This window comes from Pararge aegeria, chromosome Z (assembly GCF_905163445.1).
Source record: "Pararge aegeria chromosome Z, ilParAegt1.1, whole genome shotgun sequence".
Lineage (NCBI taxonomy): Eukaryota > Metazoa > Arthropoda > Insecta > Lepidoptera > Nymphalidae > Pararge > Pararge aegeria.
The window spans coordinates 23,895,169-23,912,940 of record NC_053208.1 but is presented as its reverse complement, the minus strand read 5'-3'; the positions used below and the strand labels follow the sequence as shown (position 1 = coordinate 23,912,940).

Sequence of the window (17,772 nt, the reverse complement as noted above, 5' to 3'; positions counted from 1 at the left end):
TCGCTCGTGTCTTGTTTGGTTCGGTTCTTTTATGAATATCTCATTTACCCGGTAAGGGATGTATTTAAGTCTATTTTTACATTTTTCTTTTAGTATAAAATGTGCAATCCATTGTTTAAGTACTTGGTGGCATCCTGTTAAGCTGAAATATGAATATGCAAGCCAAATTTGATGACCAAGTTTTCAGAAAATGATCAGTTGGTCAGATAATGAAGCCTAGAATGCTTCTCAACTATCTAACATAACCTGATCGTGTTTGGTCTCATTGGATTTGAACAGCCAAGAAATGCATACCTAGATCATATTCGAGGTCTGATGAATGAGCACTAATCGACATCTTTTTTGGGTTGGTGGAATTTGTCTTCCCAAGAACAGTGGACCTAGATGGTTATCAGGGCCCAAACATAGGGCGGGAATGTGGCATTGGGAACTCCTCAACTAAATGAGGTAACCCGAACACGTCCAGGTTTGAGGAGGGGTCTGAGGATTATGATGGAAGTAGGCCACCTGAACTCCTCAACGATTCGTTGACATATCAGGATCTTTGGATGTCTTGCAGAGTTCTTTAGACGAAGGTCGTGTCCATGGCCGAAAATGAAGCGAGAATTCGGCTACAAAGAACTTCTTAACCAAGCGACATTACCATCGTTTTTGGGCTCTTTGGATATGTTTTCAGATACGAAGATGGTGCGGGAATGTGGCTAAAAAACTCCTTAATGACATAGCCAGATCTTATCCAGGGTCTGATTGAATTGGAAGGTGGCCAGTGGACCTCTTCAACTAACCAAGATAACCTGTTCGTGTTTTGGCTCGTTGAATTTATGTTGACATATGTCCAGGGTCTGATCATTGGGTTGGAAGGTGGCCAACTAGACCTCAGAACCATGTTTGGGCGCGTTCATATCCAGATCTGATCCTCAGGAACTCCTCGGCCCAACAAGATAGCCAAACAAACCGTGCTCTCTGGCGATTACTACAAAAAGTCATCACAGGATGTAATAAATATTGCTTGCTTGCTAGCTTGTTATTAAAAAGTGTTAAATAAAATTATTATAAATTGTGTACGAGAAATATACTTTGACATAAAAAGGAAGAGGATCGTTATAAGCTGTGGTGTACGGTGTCATTTCTTCTTGATGCGACTTGCGATCCATTCAAGGCCCAAATGCAATCTGAAAAAATCGAATAGACTGTTTACATGAGGTTATATTTATCTTTATTTTTTTTAATTTATATTAAAGCAGTAGGAGACCTTTTTGTGAAAGAGCTGATCAGGAGAAATACTATCGACATGCTTATTTCTGCCGCTAAGCAGCATTGTTGCAATACTGTGTCCGGCAGGGTGATTACGTACAATAAATAAACAAAAGTGGCGTTTGACAGCAGTGATTGCAAGATTAACGCCTGTCGCAAACCTGTCGCGAGATACTTAATCACCCTGGCGGTCCGAGTAGAAAACCGTGATAGCCCAGTGGGTAGGACTTCGGCTTCACTTTTGGAGGGCCGAGTTCAAATCCCAGAACGCCCCTCTAGCTTTTCTAAGCTATTTGCGTTTTTCCAGCATTCAAAATATCACTTACTTCAACGGTGAAAGAGAGCATCGTGAGGAAACCTGCATGCCTGAGAGTTCTACATAATGTTCTCAAAAAGGTGTGTGGAGTCCACCAATCCGCACTGGGCCAGCGTGGTGGACTACGGACTCAGCCCCTTCACTTCGTGGAAGGAGACCCGTGCCCTATAGTGGGCTGATAATGGGTTGATAAGATGAAGGGAACATAACGCGAGTGGGTAATGCGACGCGGTGGGTTGGAGTATATTATTATTATACCACGACCTATATTATAAAGAGTGGATGAAACGTACTGACCACGTTTTATCCAGCACCCTCTGTAATCCGACATATCTATTATTATGATTGAACAAGCTATAACATATAGAATCTTATCTTTGTAAAAAAAATCCGGATCCGGGTCTTAGGCAGTACTCTATAATCCGACAAACTCTATAGATCGACAATATCAAAACGTATGTCGGATTCCTGGGTTCCAAAGGCATCAAGGCAAAAACAAAGAATCGCTAAAATATTGTCTTGTGTCTAATGACATCTAAATGTTAAAATTCAATAGGGTCCACATATAAAAACATTATCAAACCGACTTATTTCTGCAGCATACGCGGTTAAAAAGATACGTCGTAGGACAGAAATAAACTGCCAGTTGTGTATTTAATCATAAATTTCAAGGCCAAGGCTACTTGGAAACAAATTATAATTCAAATAATGTTTATAAAAGTGTATATATGTGTGTGTAATTATGTAAATAAAGCTTAATTTTCTATACTCCGTGAAAAGCAGGAGAATCTGTATGGTGTAACTTATTAAAAATTTAATAATTGTTGACTTAACCACTGTTCGCTGTAAAGTCAACATATCCTGAGGATGCTCCGGTTTCGGAGCGAAACGTGCGTAGTGGGTACATTGCCGAGGATCTGATGGTGTGGAGTATAAGGATTGAAGAAATTATATGTTCATTACACAGATTTTGCCGAGTTTAGAAAATTAAGCTTAATTTTCATACTATATCATGGAAGTCCGAAAAGTAACGCCTGCTTCTATCCAATTGTGTGTGTAATGTTTTATATATTGATTTAATGTATGTTTTATGCATAATAAAAAAAAAATAGCATTCTGCACTCTTTTTCTATATTATCTTTACTTAAAATAAAACTGTAATGGGTTAAATTCTGTACATGGAAGATATTTTAAAATTTTCTTTTGGGGGCCACTCTATGATCGATACTGAAGCAAAATATACCAATGTAATTTTTAACTGTCTGTCTGTCTGTCTGTCAGTCTTATGGCCGCGCATCACGCTGAAACTACAGAAAGAATTCGAATGAATTTTTTTGGACGATTTGAATTTGTACTACGAGGTAGGACAAAGTACGTATGTACGCATCAAAAGTGCCACCTATGGGCCTAATTGGATAAAAATATTTTTGACTTTGACTTTAACTTTGAAAGGATACTATTTATCCCAAAATTTCAGCTCAGTTCCATTGGGAGAGGGGATGAAAGTTTTTGGAGATTTTACACCATAACTCGAGGTTGGTGTAGATTATGCAGCAGTACGCTGCGTCCCGTAATCAACGCGGGCAGCTAGCCGCAGGCACATCTAGTATAAACTATAAGTGTGGAAAATTTCTCTCTCTTAGTCTTTCTTAGTTTCCGTCAGTCCGTCCATCTTAAAAGGGGCTACAAAGTTTTTGCTAATATATAATTACTACTAATGCAATTTTATTTTTAACGTTTATGAAGTTAGTTATAGAACTTCTGCAATTAGCGCTGAAAAGCGCAGCGGGAAACGCGGTTATCATTTCAGTTGGATGCTGGAGCAAACTGAAAATCAGCGCTGAACATTGTTGCCAATGTAAAGCGTAATGCTGAGTTTGCGGCTAATTGCCATATTGTTATGTTACCTAATTACGTATTCTTGTTTTTTTGTTACCATATCTAATAATTAAGCATGGCAATAAAGTTTTTATTTTCTAACATATATTGATTTTTTTATTCTTAACAATGCTTACTTACTACACAATTAAAAATATTACTACACAATTAATTTTGAATGCCCAAGCAACCGGCGGTCAGAGCTCTAGAGTGAGGAACCTCCTCACAATACGCGCCGTTTCAAGGACTACTGCCTTCTGTATCCGACCCTTGATCCAACAAACGAGCGAAAGCTTCTTAAGATGTTGTTCGAAACATTTATTATTATTACATATTTTATTAATTTATTGAAACTGAGACGGTGTAACGGAATTTATTGAATGGCTCGTTGGTACTAACCCTTCGCCTGTGAGAGCGCAGCACGCCTGGATGTGCCACGGATGCTGTTTGATAGACGTAAGGTCCAACTGCTCGGATATCTCGGCAGCGGTCATCGACCCCTTCACGTCCTGGAACGAGAGCATAAAGTAGTCAGAAGATCGAAAGTCTCCGAGTACGGCTAGCATGGGTACGAGACTATTATGTCCCTGGAGAAAGGATAAAAATGTATCGTCTCCCACAGCTTTATCAACTCTCAGAGCAATGGCGCACAAGTGGAAATAATATCCAAATAATATTTAAATTTTTTTTTTTTATTTAGTTTTTTATTATTCTGTTATATAATAGTGCAGATGGGTCATAGATACCTTATAAAAAAATATATATATATTATTATTAATAATATATGTGTACTAATAAACGGGGGCCAACTTCTCTTACTCCACGTTCCCGTGGTTTAGCAGATGGATACGTTAATTATATATATATATATATTTTAAGTATATAGACAAGTGCTTGACTGCAATCACACATGGTAGATGCAGCCTAAGATGAAGCGCGCTTGCCTAGAAGATGCCTATTCACTCTTGATTTGAAGGTACCCAGATTATAGGTATCAGGGAAGACGGAAGATGGGAGAGCATTCCAGGCCTTTGCGGTGCGGATCAGAAAGGAAGAAGCAAAACGCTTCGTACGTGTTAATGGTATTTCAACCACGTAACGGTGCAGATTCTTTCGGTATATTCCTTGTTAGGAGATATAATCGGGGGATATCATTTTTGTAGTACCTGCTGGTATGTAAGAAATAAAGACATCTACCGGGATCTGCGAATGGACTTTGTAGATAGAGTTATTAAAAAATATGTCAAAACCGGAACGGATTATAAATAACTAAAAAAATATATTGAATACGGACTTAGTGAGAAGACTCAAAAGGACTATGCCTTTTGAGGTAATGTAATAAATAAATAATAAATAAATATACTACGACAATACACACATCGCAATCCAGCCCCAAAGTAAACGTAGCTTGTGTTATGAGTACTAAGATAGCTGTTGAATATTTTTTATGAATATAATACACATAAATACTTATATTATACAGAAAAACACCCGCGCACTGAAAAACAATCATTTTCATCATCACAATCATTTTTCAGCTGTGGGAATCGAACCCAAGGCCTAAGACTCAGAAGGTAGGGTCGCTGCCCACAGCGCCCGTCGGCCGACAAATGTAGTGAGAGTGTAGTGTGCAATTTAAAATTTGCAAGAATAATGTGTCATTGTGAACATCTTAAAATAAGTCATTGGATCTAATTCCCAGATATAATCTAATGTATAAATGAAGAACATAAAGAAACCGTGTACGCGACTAATATTGAAGAATCAAAAACCGCTTTACTTTAGTAGTGTTTCCTTAAAAGGTACTTCATAACTTTTAACAGTTTGCAGTAGAATTTTTACCTGTAATGTTCTAAACGTTTACCATAAAAATGGGTAAGTGGGTAAAAGTTTCTGAGCTAGCAACATGAACGAGGGTTCTGTATGATTTTAATTCTGTGAGTTTATGTTAAAAAAGTTACTAATTAATTTTAAGGCATCATCTGATGATGATAAAGATGATTGGCTGAAGTAAATTAACGTCTAACTATTGAGCAGAACCTCCCCTCTTACAAAACAGATATTTGTAAAACCTACCCATTCCACACACCAATATAACTCACGATATTATTCTCATAAAATAATTCGACTGTGGATGTATTATGTTTGACTAGCTGCTGCCCGCGACTTCGTCTGCGTTTGATTTTGTTTTTTGATGTAGCATTTAATTTCGTTGTTGTCTATAAAAATTTAAAGTATTCAGTATCGCTAAGCCTTAAATGAGGCGTTTGCTGCTGTCCGCTGAGGAGTTCTGTCCTCTATCTACAACCAAAGTTTGGGCAAAATTAAACACATATTATAACCTCTATAGTACAAAAATAATTCTTTAATTAAATCGGTTATAATTTGTCGGATGTAAAATCGTCAAACACTTTCATCCCCTCTCCCAAAGGAACCGAGAACCGAGCTTAGTGTCGGGATAAAAAGATTCCTATATTACTTCTAACACTTCCAAGAATATGTGTACAAAGTTTCCTGAGGATCAGTTAACACGTTGACTGCTGCCTAACATTAACAAATACGGTACACGAGTGCGGCAGGATTACACGCTAGGCGTGTTTTCAGCACTGGTGAAGCGTATTCGAAACAGGCGCTACGAGCATGCGGCCCCACACGCCTGGCGTGTTTAAACTTATCGCGACAGCTATGCGGCCTTTACGCAACAGGTGTGTTATTACATCACTCGTATTTTCTCATTTATTTATTGAACAACATGAAAACCCAACACTTGTCGCATTTGAATAGCAATTTGTATTTTTTGTTGGATAAAATAGAATAAAACTTTAATGTAGTCAACACAGATTTTCTTTTTTTCAAAAATAATCATTTTCTAAAGAGCTTTAAATATAGTGGCTTTACATCTGGTAGGTACACTATTTTACTATATTCAAAATCGCGGCAACGTCAACCTGTGTGTAACTTGTGAATGTCATTTACGAATCATGATAAATAAATAAGTAAAAAAACAGTATTAAATACCTACTTACATACGAATGCGGATTGCCGACAAAGAAGCAAATTTTAAAATAATATGCATTTTAAATATAATAATCCTTCGAGTAAATATACAGAACCATTGTTAAATTTACTTTTAAATTCGAAACAATAGTAACTCATTCCTGAGTAGTTTATTGGTACCGCTGGCCGCACCGATAACGTTTATTTAAGACGATAAGAAAAAATAAGGATGCGGATGCATCGTTTTGTAATTCTGTCGGTATAATGGAATGCAAACCGATATTTATAAAATAAATTATTGACGATACCAATACCAATGAAAATAGTGCAGGCGAACTCAGGCGTACAAATATTAAATAATATACAAATAGACGTCAAACTTATGTTGCGGATACCTTTATTGCAGAAAAACATTGTAGAGTATGCTAAAATATAGGACGACGATCCTATATCGATATCAATATCTATTTCGCGTCCCTATAAAATATTTTAAAACAATGCAATTATCTAGGTGGGTATTATTTAGTGATCGATGGTATTATACTATTGTTGCAAATATTTGGTCGAAAACATGTTTTTTATATGAACTTGTTAGTTATACGTGTGATGGTCGATTCTCTCGATGGCATGGGAATTATTAAGAAAAACACTCATGTATAATGATTAGATAACTCACAAAACAACGAATTTTAAGTAGGTATACTGTCTAATATATAATAAAACGTAATTGCGTTAACGTTTAACTAATATTTAATAAAACGTACTTGCGGTAACGTATAACACACTTGTTGCGTAAAGGCCGCTCTAACAGTATATTTAAACAACACAGCGTTTGTGTTTGCCGCACTCGCAGAACGCCGGAAAAACACGCCCAGCGTGTTCGGCCGCATCCTTGTAGGTACATTTATTTTAACACGCCTAGCGTGTTCGAGCCGCACACGCGTTACATAGTTTTCAAACACAAACGTTGTGTTTTCAGCAGCCAACGTGTTAAGTAGTTTTTGCGTGAAAGCGTAACAAACAAACTTACATTGACATTTATAATATTAGTAGGGATTGCAATCAAACTTTTTTTTTATTTAAATTATTTTATTTAAATCAAACGGCGGTAAAGCGGTGGTAGCCCAGTGGGTGGAAGGTCGACTTTTCTATCGGGGGGCCGAGTTCGAATCCCAGCACGCACCTCTAACATTTCAAACTTTGAAATGTAATTAAAATATCACTTGCTTTAACGGTGAAGGAAAACATCGTGAGGAACCTGCATGCCTGAGAATTCTTCGTAATGTTCTCAAAGGTGTGTGAAGTCCACCAATCCGCACTGGACCAGCGTGGTGGACTAAGGCTTTAACCCCTTCTCATAGTGTGGGAGACCCGTGCCCTGTAGTCGGCCGGTAATGGGTTGATATGATGACGAAATCAAACCGAATCCTTTTTTTTTTAATCGGTTAATTAGGTTCTTATTGTATACTTATCACCTTATCAGCAAACATTGCGACGTCTACGCGATGTAAGACAAATGTTTACACAACTGGTGTACTCTTAGTAACAATACTGCTTGCTCCAACGTACACAGTTTTCTCGCATCGAAATACACTACGGCCCACTAAAGGGCAAAAATCGCCTTTCAGAATGACTGGGGTTTAGGCCATGGCACGTTAACCAAGTGCGGTTTGGTAGAGTTCACACGCCTTTGAGAAAATTATGGAGAACTTCGGCAAGTTTCCTTCACCGTTAAAGCAAGTGATGTGTTAATTGCTTAAGAAAACGCATATAACTCTGCAAAGTTAGAGATTCGTTCCAGAGACCGAACTCGGTCCCCCGTAAGGGAGGTCGAAGCCCTAACCACTGAGCTATCACCAGTTTGAAAATAAATGGTCTTAATTAACTTTATTTTAAATATTAAGTTTTTTTTTGGTAGTGAGCACTGCCCCAAATGATACAGGTCAAATCCTAATATAATGCAGAAGTTTTTCACCTCCCATATCTCGATAGAATTGTATCTAACTACAGATGTGTGTAACAGTTTCTTAGCACATTTAACTGATAACTAATCTGTCGTTTTGTACACCACTATAATTGCACTTGTTTTATTTGTGCACAATAAAGTATTAAATAAATAAATATACTATGACAATACACACATCGCCATATAGACCCAAAGTAAGCGTAGCTTGTGTTATGGGTACTATGATGACTGATGAATATTTTTATGTATAATACACATAAATACTTATAATGTACATACGAACACCCAGACACTGAAAAACAATCATGTTCTTCACACAAACATTTTCCAGTTGTGGGAATTGAACCCACGGCCTTGACTCGGAAAGCAGGGTCGCTGCCGACTGCGCCAATCAGCCGTCAAATTATTCGATTAAAGTGGAAATAAATATATAATGAACAAATTTCCGCAGCCTATGAATGTCTTTGAGAGAGATAAGGGCATTGGCCCTGCAAGCTGCCCTAAAGATTATTTTTATCATATGATTGTTATGATAACCTGGACCGACAGCTCAATGTATTCTCCGAGGCATGGAGTCCGACGCCACCAATTTCCTATCTCCGGATAGGTACTTCAAATCAGTAGCGGACAGCAATGTTTGTAAAATTATAATAAGTACAGAATATATCAAGTAAAATTTGAACAAAAAAAACGACTTCGGAAATAAATGTGCATGTTACACAATTTAACCTTAAGGTGGGTACTGACCAACGTTACGAGGTGTAATGTAACATTCGCATCGAGCATGTTACGCTGCGTTTTAAAATCGGCGTAACATGCGCGTCAAAACTGTGCTCCGCTTTCACCGTTTGTTCACTCAAGATGGCCGACAGCGAGTACGCGTTGGTATCTTCGATTCTACTTAATTATTGTTTCATACAAATTAAGAAGAAGAAGAATTAAAAAGAAAAAATATTCCAAGCGTTTGCTTTCTTGAGTTTGTTATAATGCTCTGGATGAGCTGTTTTCCAAAACACTTCCTCTTCTCTGTATTTTTCTATTAAATACAGTTTTATCTTTGTGTTTTAAGAAATAAATACGAGAGGAACGACGTGTGATTACTCGCGACGCGGTACTACTGTTTGATAGAAAGCGTAACCCTTTCCAGTGTACAGCCGATGTTATATACTACGACAATGTCGGTATTAAGATGACTGATGAATATTTTTATGAATAACTATTTGTACCCTGCCACGCTTCGCTGTAGCACATTTTTATGGAATGGTTGAGAAATGAGAAACAAAACAAAGAATACATTACATATCAGTTTAATTTTGCAATATTTGTGGATATACAATATTTTTTGTTTGTCCACTGTCTGCGTAGATATAAAGACTCGCGGATATGTGAATGATGCAAAAAATAGATAAAAACAATCCTTGATCCATGATATTATATCATGCTAAAATTTCAGCTCGATCGGTGCAGAACTTTTTGAGTTTTTGAAGCAACCAAACAAAACATTTTTATATATACATAAATAGTTATAATAAACAGATAAACACCCAGACACTGAGTAACATTCGTGTTCATCACGCAAACATGTTCCATTTGTGGAAATCAAACCCACGGGCATGGACTCAGAAAGCCGGGTTGCTGCCCACTGCGCCAGTCGGCCGTTGCAAAAATCGCGGTTGATTTTTGAAGTGTTCTGTTGTTTGACTCCGGAAATATACTTTAGATCTATATGAATTTCGTTTAAAAGCCCCTTTCGATCAAATAGTTGTTTATGTTAACATCCGAATTTATTGACTCCTCTTTTTTGGAGTCATTTTAAAAATTTAAATGTATTTTACTATGAAGTTGGTGTATCGATATTCGAAAACGAATATACTATGATAGCGAAGGGGCAAATTTCGTACTAAGATAAGTAGGTACTTCTAGCCAGGGTCGACGTTACGTAGTAAAGTTATCTTATAATATTATATTATTAATAAAACGACAAGATAAGAAGAATTCCGGGCACGGGTGTTTCGCCCTCATAGGCAGAGCGATATAGAGCTTTTACCAAAGACTAGTATTTTTGTAGAACATAGTATTTCTGTATGACTGGCCATTGTTCAAAAATTGAGTTATCTAATCATTTTATAATATGTTAAGCGGTGATAGCCTAGTGGTTCGGATATCGGCTTCACTTTCAGGGGGGAGGGGGGTCATCACAATTTTTTCTGAGTTATGTGAGTTTTAAGCAATTCAAATATCACTTGCTTCAACGGTGAAGGAATGCACTCCTGAGAGTTCTCCATAATTTTCTCGAAGGCGTGTGGAGTCCACCAATCCGCACTGGGCCAGCGTGGTGGACTACGGCCTAAACCCTTCTCATTGTGGAAGGAATCACGTGCACTGTAGTGGGATGGGTTAATATGATGATGATGAAGACTAAAAGCCCCTTTTAACTAACTAGTGGGCAGCGACTATGCTTGCTGAGTCCAAGGCCGTGGGTTCGATTCCCACAACTGGAACATGTTTGTGTGATGAACATGAAAGTTTTTCAGTGTCTGGGTGTTTATGTATACATTATAAGTATTTATGTATATTGTTCATTTAAGTATGCATCAGTCATCTTAGTACCCATAACACAAGCTACGCTTACTTTGGGGTTAGATGGCGATATCGTATATTTATATCTATTATTACTTTTTTATTTATATATCTCTAATACTTGAAGGCGTTCCCACCGATCATTTGGATACAACTAACTGATGGGGAATCGTATAAAAGCTGATGACGATGATTAAGATGATAATGTTACCTGTTTGTTAGCAAACACGAGCAAGCAAGCTCTGCTAAGTTCTTCGTGAGTGAGCATGCGGTGCAACTCCTCGCGGCTTATGCCCAAACGCTGCCGGTCAGTGGAGTCTATCACCATAATGACAAACTGAAAATCATCAATGAAGAATATCAGAGATAAATACATACAGTGATCGAGTAAAAATAAAAATGTTTGTATAACAATTTTTTTGACGTGAAAAAGTCTTCTAATATATCGAAGATCGCTGGCCGCACGCACGACAAAGCATGACTCATTGTCACGTTCCGCCTGAGCCGAGCGTGCAAGCGAGAGCGCGGAGCCACGATCTGCCTAAGCGTCATGTGACGCATCTATCTCTCATCTACTCGGACACACGTGAAACTACCATCAACTAACATCCGTAAACTGACTTTACAGACAAACTATTTTTTTTAATATCTATATCTTAACGAATGAACTTACATAACAATATAGTATTTGTAAGACAACATATTGGTCTATATAAACAAAAAGTGGATATAAACAGTCGACTAACAAGAAATGGTCATAAATTAGTGACATCTGCATATCGTCTGCGAAAGGTGCAGAAGTCATTTGTGGGATTGAGTATATATACGTTTTTATAATATGATTCCTTAGGTAATTTTGGACCTACCAATACATAAGTTTAAAGAATGTGTTAAAACACATTTATTACAGCGAGGTTATTATACAATAGATGAATTTCTTAATGACAAGGTTGCCTGAAAGCTCCGGCTCCGCTTTCATCTCTCACAAGATAGAAAAATGAATTTTAAAATGTAAAATGTAAATTGTTGATATTGGAAAAGAGCAACTGCTGAGTTTCTTGTCGGCTTCTTCTCGGTAGAATCTGCCTGCCGACCCGGTGGTAGAGTCACTACACACAGACAGACTTGACCTTTCAAAAGTGCTTATAATTAGGCCTACTTGAAATAAATGAATTTTAAATTTAAGAATGAAATGAATCGTCTATCTGTTTCTTACATAGAAAATAATAAACATATTGCGGATACCTCCTAGTAAGCATCAAAATACCTGTGTGAGGAGGCCCATACTTTCTTAGAAACAAAAGACAGTAAAAAAAAACGATTGAGTAGTGATCATGTGTGTGTGCGCGTGTGAGTGTGTTTGAAATAGAAGTATGTATACGCATATGATTCGCTAACATGGTAGTTATTTCAAGAGTAGTAACGATATAGAAGTCTTCGCTATATAGAAGGAATACAACAGCTAAACTTTTAAATTCACCAAAACTGTTAGTAACATTATGAAGACAAACAGCCCCACTTTTTAATAGGTCATGCTGCTCTGATGAATTACAATGAAATTGGCTAATTATTATGAAAATAATATATTTAGCCATATACAACGTGTAAATGAAAAACCGAAATAATACTTCAGAGGGTCATTATTTACTCTCTCTGAGACTTATCTGTGAAACCGAAACGCGTATAGTTAGTAATAGTTTTTGAGTAAACCATTGCCTTAGTTTTTACTGAAAGAAATAACATACAGCCCTAGCAAAACAGGAGTCCAAGTGACAGGAGTCAAGGCAAGTTTTGCATCACATGCAAAACTTGCCTTGACTCCTGTCACTTTATTAGGTACGCGTCGCGTAGCGTAGGTACTATGCACGTGTCGATCTTTGGTCTTCAATAGGGTTGTCATAAGTAAATACTTAGAATGTTTTAAATTAGTTTGTATAGAAAAACAAATATGCTTATTTTGATTTAATATATCTACAGGGCGATTCCTTAGGAAATATTCTCTTAAACCCTTCGACAGTTTTTTGTAATTCCGTTACACGTTGTATTTAAAACCTGAGTGGTTTTTGTGACTATATTATTATATCAAAAATGTAATTTTTTGCAATCAATAGGCAAATAAAAAAATGTATATAGGTATATAAAATATATTTTGATGAATCAATAATAAATTATATTAAAATATATTTTGATAACACCTTTCTAACAAGCACATTAAGCGGAAGTTATAAGCCTTTCTACTAACACCATAAACACACAGAGCTTCATGATACCATATTATTACATTTGCATTGTCACCAAAGTTACACAGATGTTACAATCGGATGCCAGTGTATAAAAAATGCATTGCTAATTTTGCACCAAAAAGTCAAGATACACAAACGAAAGCAGGTTAAATCTTGTAGAAATCACTAGCATAAAAACTAAAACTACTAATCTGAATAATTATTTTTCAATGCAATTCATTTATTTACACAGATTTCGAGGTGCAATTGGTGTTATAAAAATATAGTGATACAACAGTCTGACATTTAGTGGCATGCAAAAATAATTGGTGAAATCCTCAATCTTATTCCTATGCAATATATTTTACTCTATAATAATATCTATAAACCAATTAAATATGTGTGTAAACTGTTAAATCAATTTGAAAAAAATGCAAAATCCAAATTTCCTACTATGCATTTCAGTGTATGTAAATGTAATGTAATATAACAGAATACTATATGTTGTATTATGTATGTTACCACAGTAAACACTAATTCTTTATTTAATCAATCATATAACTATTTTCTTATTAAGCATACACTAAAATGATTTGAATTTTAGATAAATGCAAAATTAGAACCATAGTTCTAAGTTATGCATTTATCTAAAATTTGAATCCTTAAAACTTAGTCAGAAGTATAAGGATGGCAATATGGAACCTTATTGTAACAAAAACTAACTACCAAAAAAGACAGCATGTCGCGGATAATGCATAGAAAACAAGGCACAAAAGTACATAGAAAACAAAGCACAAAAGTACATACAAGGATAACAAATAGCATTGCAAATATCATGTAGGATCTCTGTATAAGTAACATTCAGCCTGCTTATGTTATTTCGCATCACAAAATACAGGAATGCTTGAGGCAGGATCAGCGTGTCTAATTTCAGATAGTTTGCGCTCTAGTCTGAAGGGGTGTTACGAATGCGCTTAACAATTACAAGATACCAGAACACTACATAATTTGATACTGGTATTCTATATAATAATAATTAAAGACCACCAACCGTTAGAGCAGCAAGCTGGGTCTATCTATGAGAGGCCTATGCCCAGCAGTGGGACTATAAAAGACTGTGGATGATGATGATATAGAATTTATCCAAATCAAAATTAATTTCCAAAATCGGAGTACTTCACCAATTATATTTTTATAATTTGGATTGAACCACAGCTTTTACGGATCATTCTCGAAAATATATTTGTCCAGTTGGTACAAAACGCAAGCCATGTCGCCAAAAGTAAAATTGAATTACATAATGATTATTCAAAAAAACTGTGACTACTCTACTACATCCCTACTAATGTTATAAATGTCAATTTAAGTTTGTTTGTTACACTTTCACGCAAATACTTCTTAACCGATCCTCATGAAACTTTGTACACATATTCTTGAAAGTGTTAGAAGTAATATAGGATACTTTTTATCCCGACATTGGGCTCGGTTCCTTTGGGAGGGGGATGAAAGTGTTTGACAATTTTACACAATAACTCCGACAAATTATAACCAATTTAAATAATTATTTTTGTACTATCAAGGTACAAAATAATATGTGTTTCAATTTTGCCCGAACTGTGTAGATCTGATGAATGTGGTTGGAGATAGAGGACATAACTCCTCAGCGGACAGCAGCACACCTCTCATTTAAGGCTTTGCAATACTGAATACTTTAATTTTTTTTAGAACTACAACTAAATTGAAGGCCACATTAAAAAACAAAATCAAACGCAGACGAAGTCGCGGGCAATAATAAAGTAGCTGGAGCTGGAGCTTTGACAATTTTTTTTTATTGTTATATGATGGACCAAGCATATGGCCCACCTGACGTTGAGTGAAAAACAATCTACCTCTCTGTACTACTACTGAACTAAATATTAAAACAAAATAAACTTACTTCACTGTTGGTATAGTAAGTGTTCCATGCAGATCGCAAGCTCTGTTGGCCACCAAGGTCCCACATGACAAAGCGCAGGTTCCTCCACACAACTTCCTCAACATTGGAACCAATTGTTGGTCGAGTGTGAACAGCTTCTCCAAGAAGAAGTTGGTACAGTATTGTTGTTTTACCAGCATTATCAAGCCCAACTAGTACCAGCTTGTGTTCTAAGGCAGTAACAGTGAGCATTTATAAATTATATTTAGTATAATAAAAGAAATTGTTAAAATTAGGTAATAAATATTATTATTTTTAAATTTTCTATCATTTATTGCTTTTTTTTATGTCATATAAATAAAAATAAACAATATTAAAAATTTATAAAGAAAAACATTTGCATCAGGCTTTTGAATCCCCAAGCAACCGGTCAGGGCTCCAGAGCGAGGAACCTCAACCCTATATGCGCAATTTCCAGTACTAAAAAAATTAGCCAGATTGGTATTTCAGATAACCAGATTTACATACTTTTGCCCTATTTCTTGTTTAGTATTCATAATATAAATTCACAGTCTAAATTAGGTTTTCAAGGAATAAGAAACTGTCAACATGCCTACACAGTCTAAATTAGGTTTTCAAGGAATAAGAAACTGTCAAAATGCCTAGAATATTATTCAATGCCTAAGAGGTAGAAATCAGGGGCACAAAAGGTGCCCCTATTGTGCCCTTGTGTTACATAAAACTAATAATGAAAAATAATACACTGCTTGAACTAACACAAGTGTGTCTAGCATGGTTTTCATCAAAAAGAATTATGAAATTCTTTGAAATTCTCTTGCAGACAATATCTATTGTGTTTCACTTAAAGTTTTCAAGTCTAGACAGAACAAGCTCTAGTCATCTCCATGGCATTGCATTATGAATTTTGAATATTGATTGAATTTTTTTTTAATAGATAATATATATTTATGTGTGATATATGTAACACTCTAAAACACTCATGCACGCAAACACATAAGTACACATTATGATCATTATTATTGTATTGCCACATGCCTGCAGTTTACACTGGCTTGAAAAATAAGGGCACCCATAAATCAGTTGCTAATCCAAAAATTCCATTGGAATTAGCAACTCATACGCTCAGTGTGTCTGTAGCGGTCCAGCAGCTGTTACAGCTGTTGTTGTTTAAACAATAAAAAACAACAGGCGTTCATCTTTTATTTCATATGAAGTGTCAATCCTGAGTTTTAAATTTACCATTTACTATCTTAGGAATGCTTTAAATGCTTAGTTCAGAATAACAGATATTTGATTGAAAATACCCTCCGAAAATGTCTTCATTGATAAACTCCAGCATATTTTAAAATTTATTGTATAAAATAAATCAAATACCTTCGTTTCCGAACAAGCTCCAAATTTTTGATATCAGCAGGCCCATTGTAAATAGATACACAAAATACGATCAACTATTGCTCTTTATGTTCGAAATGAACATCGTCAAAATACTTGTCGACGTTGAACCGCGAAAAGCCCGTTCAATATTCAAATATGTCGATCGAGATATTAACAGTGTTTGGATATGTTTTAACAACAATCATAATCACTGAAACGTATAATAAACACGAAATATCAAAAAATATGTTAGGTGTAAAATTATTTCCAATCCTATCGTATGGACACCTGTTGAAAAGTACTTAAATTTAAAGATAAATCGATGTTTTTTTTATATTCAGCTAACACAGTATAATTTAAGTTATGTCGACAGACTATTTTCGGTTCAAATTTATCTAAATATCTGCACAAAATCACAAAATTACCTACTCTATCCCAAAATCACAAAAAAGTATTTAATTTCGTGATACCACAGATAATTTAGTTTGATACATATATCATTGCAATGACAATCACAGACCAACAATTGACACGGAAGCGTTATGCGTTACATAGTGTTTATATACTCATTGGTTGAGGCAAGGTTGAATTGTTTAAGGTCTGACAATAAGGATGTGAGCAATCCTGAGCAATCATATTATATCGCCTTGGTACGGAAATTAGGGCTTAAAATATAAAAAATTATAGTTGGTGTATTAAAGTTTGTCCACGCATTTCTCAAACACGCATACCCATAATACAAGCTACTCTTATTTTGGGGCTCGATGAAGATATGTGGATAGTCGTAGAGTATTAAGAAAAAAAAAAACAAAAAATTGTTCTGTTGAAAATTGCATTATTAGGAAAAATGAGATATTTTTATAGCTCTAACTAGCTGTTACCGTATTTTCGTACGCGTTAATTACGCTTTTTTTGTAATTCCGTGGGAACCATTTGTGTTCCTGAGATAGAAGTATTCTATGTTATATAATATGCGCGTGACCACAATATCACTGGTGGAAAGCGGTAATGTAGCGTTGCAAGAAATTGTACCTAGGTATTCAATGCTATTTAGAAAGGGGATACTGGGACACTATCGATTCAGATAAATGGTTATCAAATAAAATAACGTCATATGTTCAAGTTTGCATATAAATGTAACGTTTATGTAAATTGAAAAGACTTAACTGTACGTACTGATTTTAAATCACATCGTGCGTTACACATGTATAACGTGTTCGCGATTTCTTCGACTCAGAGTGGAAATTTT

At 35.8% G+C, this 17,772-nt stretch overlaps 1 protein-coding gene across 2 annotated transcripts; it reads right to left on the bottom strand.

Annotated features, from left to right (window-relative positions):
- Positions 1 to 1,057: 1,057 nt before the first annotated feature.
- Positions 1,058 to 16,968, bottom strand: LOC120636289 (ADP-ribosylation factor-like protein 5B). 2 transcript variants are annotated; one of them, XM_039907706.1, is made up of 6 exons: positions 16,812 to 16,968; positions 16,524 to 16,734; positions 15,150 to 15,358; positions 11,203 to 11,328; positions 3,848 to 3,957; positions 1,058 to 1,172 (listed from the first exon to the last, which is right to left on the bottom strand). In XM_039907706.1, exons 2-6 carry the CDS (start codon positions 16,567 to 16,569, stop codon positions 1,124 to 1,126), a joined length of 540 nt encoding a protein of 179 aa, XP_039763640.1. In that variant the 5' UTR covers positions 16,570 to 16,734; positions 16,812 to 16,968; the 3' UTR covers positions 1,058 to 1,123. The 2 variants fall into 2 exon arrangements, with proteins under 2 accessions (XP_039763640.1, XP_039763639.1); XM_039907705.1 differs by having other exon boundaries at positions 16,524 to 16,968.
- Between the last annotated feature and the right edge of the window lie 804 nt (positions 16,969 to 17,772).